This window comes from Bos taurus, chromosome 9 (assembly GCF_002263795.3).
Source record: "Bos taurus isolate L1 Dominette 01449 registration number 42190680 breed Hereford chromosome 9, ARS-UCD2.0, whole genome shotgun sequence".
Lineage (NCBI taxonomy): Eukaryota > Metazoa > Chordata > Mammalia > Artiodactyla > Bovidae > Bos > Bos taurus.
Window position 1 is genome coordinate 10599641 of NC_037336.1, and position 8037 is coordinate 10607677.

Here is an 8037-nt window from a genome sequence, read left to right on the forward strand (position 1 = left end):
CTACTCTCCCAGATGGAGAAGGCAATGGCAACCCACTCCAGTACTCTTGCCTGGAAAATTCTATGGACGGAGGAGCCTGGAAGGCTGCAGTCCATGGGGTTGCTGAGGGTTGGACACAACTGAACAACTTCACTTTCACTTTTCCCTTTCATGCATTGGAGAAGGAAATGGCAACCCACTCCAGTGTTCTTGCCTGGAGAATCCCAGGGATGGGGGAGCCTGGTGGGCTGCTGTCTGTGGGGTCGCACAGAGTCGGACACGACTGAAGTGACTTAGCAGCGGTAGCAGTAGCACTCTCCCAGATACACTTTAAAAAAAAATTATTTATTTTAATTGGAGGCTAATTACTTTACAATATTGTATTGGTTTTGCCATACATCAACATGAATCCGCCACGGGTGTACATGTGTTCCCCATCCCGAACCCCCTTCCCACCTCCCTCCCCATACCATCCCTCTGGGTCACCCCAGTGCACCAGCCCTGAGCATCCTGTATCAGATACACTTTTATTGGGGGATATTTGTTACAATATTGTGTAGGTCTCTTGCTCTACGATAACATGAATCAATTTATATATCTTTTTATCTTCAGTTTTTTAATGGAAAAAAAAACAAACCATGATTTTATAATTTGTCTACCTTGTTCTGTTTGTTAGAGTGGGAACAGTGGTCTCATGGCTGTATGCGTTTTAACCTGAAACATCTGTATCCTTATAATTAGTTCATTTTCTGCTTTAAATAGTCATTTCTGATGGTTGCAAACAAGGGCCATAGTTGAAATTATTCATAAAATATTAAAAACAGAAATATGTAACAATCATAATCACACACATTGAATTATGAGATTATTTAATTTCAGTAATATTTAAATAATATTTATAGGAAATTGCTGTAACCAAATACATATGTGTATGACTAATACTTCAAGATCTTAAATCATTTGATTCAACTAAATTCCATTTCTTTTGATTCTGTCTTGAAGCAATATTTTCAAAAATTATAGCTTACAGATAGCGTTCTTCATAAATATAGGAATATAATCTTTGTATATAGCCTTAGACATTCACTTACTATATATAATATCATGTAATATGTTATATACACATATTTGGACACCATTAATAATTTTTTTCTTCCTCTTTTCTGAGACCTCTACAATTCTTACAATTCTGTGATCATCGGAAGACCAAAGCAGGATACTGTGTTTAAGAGTGTGAGATAAAGTGCAGCATATTTACTAGTTTTATTGTCCTTTATAAGGTTGCTCTTCTTTCCTCCAGGGATCACTGTATGTTCCACAAACAAAATATAATTAAATTATCATGTGTTGATCTTGAAAACAAATGCTTAATCCTCTATCTTCCATCCTTGCAGTGTCTTATTCTATGCTCCCAATGCAGTGGATACATGATTAGAAACAAACGTTTCTAGGTTATCAAATACATGTATGAATTTTCCAGCTTGAATCTTTCTGAGTGATCACAGTGCATTCATTCAATGACAGCTGTATGCAGAAGTGTTCTACATTTTAGTTAAATGATTGAAATAGTTTAATATATGATTCCAGAAATGTGTGGTCTCTTTTGCTGTTGCTTTGGTGGTGTTGTTGTTGAACTTTTTACCCATTTCCAAAGGCCCAGTTGTCTTCTGTTGGCCAATACCTCTTCTAAGCTCTTAAATCTTGTCACTCATCAACCTACATCTTTCCAAACTGCTTTCACTACACAAGATACATTTTCCATCTGGTAGGAATGGCCCTTTCACTAGCTGAGGGAATTGACTCACCACTTGTTCAACAGAGAGACACTTGCTGTTGACTTGAGGAGACAGGGCGGCCGGTCAATGAAGAAAATGTATGATAGAATGAGGAAGTCATTGGGTAGATTGGATTAAGGTCAACATTTGCTGCATGATGTTACAGGGTGCTTTTATGGGACATCCATGTTGGGACATAATGCTTCCTTAATATCAGGTCTTACCATGTGACTTGGTTTGGCCAGTGAAATATGAATAGCAATGCCATGTGCCAGTTCTGGCAGATACGTTGAGAGCCGTTGCATGATTCAGCCAAGAACCAACTTTCCTTTTCTCAAAGAGTAGCAATTTTCCAGGTAAGAACTGATCATTCAGTCTGCATCCCAGAGAAAAGAAAACACAGGGAACAATCTATATGTAACATGGACAAGAAATAAGCTGTTTATGTTGTAAACCACTGAAATCTAGAAATAGTTTCTTACTGTGGCATAATGTAGTAAATGTTCACTTTTACCCATGGGGAATTTTTGAGGTTTACCATTTTATTTTGTGTTGATTGCTTGGTTCCTAAAGCAGGTATAGAAGTACAATTCTGGAAGTGTGTAAAGCATTTGTATGTATTTATTCGTGAAAATATTCCTTGTGAGATTAGAGATGGCAAATTCTTTAGGAATTTTCCCTGAATCCCCAGAATCATCTAGATGATCCTTCTCAGTTTCCCTTTGGTATCCAAAGCACGCACGTAAATATCAGTTTGCTTAAGCAACTCATCAGCTAGACTCCTTGGAAGCAGGGACTATGTCATACTTGACTTAAGCAGGGCATCTAACAGAGAACCCAGACCAGGCAGGCACTTAGAGATGTTTACTGATATGTAGGCACCAGTCTACAATGTCAAAGAGCCCAACTAGACAATTCATAGTGAAACCTGATCTGAGCTCACTTGGCAACCAAATCTGATCTGAATGGACACAAAATATTTCCAGTCATTAACTAACCCACATAAAATGAGCATTTATAATCTTCCTTGAAGAAATACTAAACATTTTATTCTAGAGTGCTGCTCTCAGCCACGTGGGTGATGTTACATTATACGTAGTAGATGTATTTTATTACTTCTCTAAAATACCACAAATTTTGATTTATAAAACTCATTCTGGCTTCAAGAGTTTAAAATAAGTGATTGTGGATCTGTGTCAGGAAGTGAACACTTTATAACTATGAGTAACCCTTCATACTCTGTAGTTAAATCATATGTCATTATAGGCTTCTGTCTTTTATAAGATAAACTCCTCGGATTCTTCATAGCCCTCTTGAGCTAATTTCTACCTTTCAGCTATGTAATACCTGATGGTAAGAAAAGAGTATGCTTGCAATTTCAGCACTCAAAACTTCATAATAATGTGACTTGACTTATATGTGAGTATAAATATTGATGGCTCTTGTTTATAAGGTCTGACACACTAGCACTAAAGATACATGTGTAAATAGTAAGCTACATTTAATCTATAGAGTAATTCCACTGTGTAAAAGTGGATAACTTGGAGATTTAGGGGAACAAATCATTCTGAACAAATACTTTGTTTTCAGTGTTTCTATTCATGTGAAGAAATAGCACTTGTCTGGATTAGGAATTCATCACCAATCATTATTCATCATTATACTATGGACTTCCCTGGTGGCTCAGTGGAAAAGAATCTGCTTGCAATGCAGGAGCCATAGGAGACATGAGTTCAGTCCGTGGGTTGAGAAGACCCTGTGGAGGAGAAAATGGCAACCCACTCCAGTATTCTTGCCTGGAAAATCCCACAGACAGAGGAGCCCGGTGGGCTACAGTCCACGTGGTCACAAAGACTGGGATACGACCGAAGTGACTCAGCAGCAGTAGCAGAAGACCATACACACATGCGTGCCTATGTGCAAACATGTGCACACACAAAACCCACATTGTTTGTAAAATGGTACAAATGAGGCTGGCATCTCAGTTGTAACAATGAGATTCCAAATCTTTTCTAACTTTAAAATGCTGCTGACAGGTTAGAGCTGGCCATGCTTAGATCTAAAGAGCTATTATATTTCCTCCATGTATTAAATCATATTTAATCATAGGTAAAACTGCAATAAAATAGACCCCAGAGTTTCAAGGCTGCAGTCCAAGCCATTCACTGCTTTATATTCTGATTATGCTGCTGCTATAAAATGAACAAAGAGTAACATGGAATTTGATAAAGACAAGAAAACTTTTATTAAACTTTTACAACAGTGAAATAAATTATTCATGCAGTTGCATGAATAATGGTATCCATGCTGATTAAATCAGCCAAGAGGAGGCAAAATATTCACATGCATGGCATGAGTTCCATTTTCAAACAGTTCTGAAATGAAAATGTAATATAAAACAACGCAGTGGTTGGTCCCCCAAAATGGAAAGGAACAAAAAACCTGGAGTACAGTATTAATTCAAAAGAGGAGGGAAAAGTTTAATGCACTTGCAGTTCTGAAATCCACTAGCCAGAAGGAATTTTCAAAGTCAGAAAAAAAAAAAAAGTAATCCACCACTTCAAAGGCATTTAATGAAAGAGAGAAACAGGAAAGAGGACACTGGTGTTAGAGGGACAGATCTGGGGCTTACAGGAGGGGGAGAAATGCTATTAAAGCTACCCACCACCTCGCTTATTCTATAAACACGATTCTCTCCAAACTGGGCTGTTGGGCCCATGCCAATCTTTTTGGATGGTCCAGAAAGGAGTTATTCCTGGTGATAAATAAGGCTTTCCAGACTCCTCTGCCACCTGCTTGAATATTTGTGACTCTCACTTGTCCTTTCATCAAACTGCTCACAAAAAGAAGGTGTCATAGTTCTTAGTCCTTCACTTTCCAGATCGTTGAGCACAGGAGCTGGGGAGAAGACCCTTGCCGCCCACAGAATTCCAAAGAGCCAGTACACTTAGGAAAGGAAGGCAGGAGGCATAAGTGGGCTAAGGAGGCTTTCCAAGTGGGAAATTCCTTAACAGAGATGCAGAATTCCATCTTCAGAAAACCCCTTCCCCCAGGGAAGATGCTGCCCATGATGACACAGGACCTCTGATGCCCCTGTGAGCACAGTGACATCAGGGCCAATGCATAGGGCTATCTAGAGGGTGCTGGTGTGCGCAGGACCAGCCATAGATGTCCAGCCAGCTCAGCCACTAGGGGTGCCAGTCTCTGTCCCCCTTGTTGGCATCCGTGCCAGTGGCACCTATTGACTCAACCTTAATGTGAGCCACCAAGAGTGCCCTGAACAATTCTCTCTTCTTACCCTAGGGACTGTCCATCCCCTCATCTCTCTTCCCCTTCCTCTGGTGTCCCCATGTCCCCACGCCTTTCTCATTTGTCTGCCCTTCAGACTCGACGTGGGGCTTCTCTAAGCATCTGTGGGCCCGTGGAGCCCAAATTGGCCCAGGAGGCCCTTGATTCCATCTAGGAGTAAAGACAGAGGAGTAACTACCTGTAGGACCTTCCCTGAAACCTTCTGTCCCTTAGAAGAGATGCTGTGCCTATTTAAGTCTTACCCAAAACTTTCTTTGAGAAAAGCCATCTGTCTGTAACCTCAGCGTCTCCCACTTGCCAGGATGCCTCCTGTCTTTGGACAAAGAACCAGCTGGATCTCCAGCCTGCCTGAGGAAGATAGCTGGGGGCTGTTCTCCAACATGAATGAGCATCCTTCTGAGGGTCCCAATTTTGCACAAAGCTATTCTGACTTCTGATGGTCAGTTCCCAACTGGTCATGCCCCCGAGAGGCAGCCCACTAGCCACCTGTGCTCTTTCACAGGCTACTCCCACCATCCAGCTCTCCCCCATGCCTGAAGCTATCATGTTTGGCAGAATCAATGACGTCCTGGAGGGTGCAGGAGAGTATTTATAACACAGGGTGGTAAACACTTTAAAGAATTGCTGTCAATCTCTGGGGGTCTGTCAGAGGACCCTGTGGTCTCCCCTCTCCATGGCCCTGAAGTTGCCACATGTGCTGCCGTGGGCAGCTGTCCTTTAGGGCTCTGCTCCAGAACATGAAGCCCAACTCTTCACCACCCAGACATGCACAAGGAAGGAAAAACACTATTGAATATTGAATATCATAATAATCCCAGCAGTGTCATGCTGCCCTCTGAGAAGACACCCAATACTTTGATAAAAATAGATTGTAATATGCATGAGTCCTGTTTTGTGGTATGACCATTTGGATGTATCATCAGTCACGATTTCCCCGTTGGTTACCTATGGTGGTTGCATGAAAACAGAAAAGTGAAAGTGACAGGGTAGTCACTCAGTTGTGTTTGACTTTTTGTGACCTCATGGACTGTAGGCCTACAGGCTCCTCTGTCTATGGAATTATCCAGGAATGGGTTGCTGTATCCTTCTCTAGGTGATCTTCTAGTCCCAGGGATTGAACCCAGGTCTCTCACATTGCAGGCAGATTCTTTGCCGTCTGAGATGGTGGTTGCATGAGCATTACTTAAAAAAGAATCAGTAAACTGATTTCTTGCACACAAAGCAAGAGTTTGCACCAAAGACAAATTCCACCAAACTCCACTGCCCATAGTGGTTTTGTTCCATAATGATGCTGTCTCTGAAAAAGAATGGAGTGGAGTGAAAGTTGCTCAGTCATGTCCGACTCTTTGCAACCCAATAGACTATCCAGTCCACGGAATTCTCCAGGCCAGAATACTGGAGTGGGTAGCCTTTCCCTTCTCCATGGGATCATCCCAACTCAGGGATCGAACCCAGGTCTCCCACATTGCAGGCAGATTCTTTACCAGCTGAGCCACAAGGGAAGCCCAAGAATATTGGAGTAGGAAGCCTCTCTCTTCTCCAGCGGATCTTCCTGACCCAGAAATCAAACCGGGGTCTCCTGCATTGCAGGCAGATTCTTTAGCAACTGAGCTATCAGGGGAGCCCATCAGTCCGTTGAGTTGCACAGTTGTGTCCGACTCTGCAACCCCACGGACTGCAGCACGCCAGGCTTCCCTGTCCATCACCAACTCCTGGAGCTTGCTCAAATTCATGCCCATCGAGTCAGTGATGCCATGGGAAGCCCACAGCCTTCCTCAAATCATGAAGCTGAACTAGGTGCCATTCTCACATGTTGCAGCATCACACCTTGTGACTCTGACAATACGGGACCATCCACAATAGTTCTTGAATCCTTCATGTATGAGACATTGGGCTCTGTGTTCAGGATAAAGGGATGACAAAGTTGTGGTCTCTATCCTTAGATTGCCTCTAGTCTAATAGGAAAAACAGACTGCACTTACAGAGTGCCTTATACAGAATGATAATAATGGTCCAGTGAGTGCATGGTCAGTTCTGGAAGGGATGAGAGGAAGTAGGCTCTCAGGATCGAGTTCTGCTTGAATTGAATCCTGATGACAAGTACTGTTTAATCTGGATAAAACCAAACCATCAGCTTCTGGACTCAGAATGACTCACTTCTGCAGCAGCTGAAGCGATTCCTCCAATTTTCTCGTCATCTCCAGTTCTTCATTGTATTATATATACCAACCTCTCTCTCTAACACTCACAGTGAAAACATCAAACCTATGGCCAAGGAGGAGGAAGAGGAAAATGGGGAAAATGTGTCAGTGATAGATATTTATTTATTCAGGAAAGGCATGCGTGGACAAAGTTATGAGTCTTGTCTGTCAAACTGCACTATGCATAGTCAAGTTTCTGGTTTCAGAATTTATAACATGTGCTGTTTTTGTATGTGGACTTGTTCATAGAAGGAAATATGTTGAGTCCATCCCAGTAAAAATTTATAACTGTTGTATAGTTTGAAATATACTTCCATCACATAAACCAAATTTATGAAGAAGTAAAGCTAGTTGAAATATGTTTAGTGCATTAAAGTTCAAACATTTCTTGTCCTGTAGGAGAGAGCTGCAGGAAATTCTAGAATTTGCGAGAGCAGGGAAAGACTATATCTCCTGATAAGTGTGTGAGTTTCTCCTTTCCCTCTGCTTTCTGTGGCAGAAGACCCAGATATGCTAGGAGATGTGATCAGGGAAGACATAGGAATTGCCTCAAAAACTCAGCACTGTGTACACTTTATTTTCTGAGTGTCCATTTTCCTGCAGTGAGTGTGTGTTTTAGCGGAGAAGGCACCTACCTCTAATTGTGAACATGGTCGACAATCATGGAAAGCAGTGAAGGAAGGGCTTGCCTCCTTTGCAATGATCTGATGATAATCTATTGAGCAGTCTTTATATTCTCAGTACTTCTTCCGAAAGATGAAAGAGAGAAACTA

General features: G+C 41.6%; 1 protein-coding gene across 1 annotated transcript in view; it reads right to left on the reverse strand.

Moving 5' to 3' along the window:
- Positions 1-2059, reverse strand: part of LOC132346186 (collagen alpha-1(I) chain-like) — a 98905-nt gene extending 96846 nt beyond the window's left edge. The window contains exon 1 of the mRNA XM_059890027.1: positions 1979-2059. Within this exon, the coding sequence (XP_059746010.1) occupies positions 1979-2059 (81 nt within the window). The remainder of the gene's footprint in view (positions 1-1978) is intronic.
- Positions 2060-8037: the final 5978 nt, after the last annotated feature.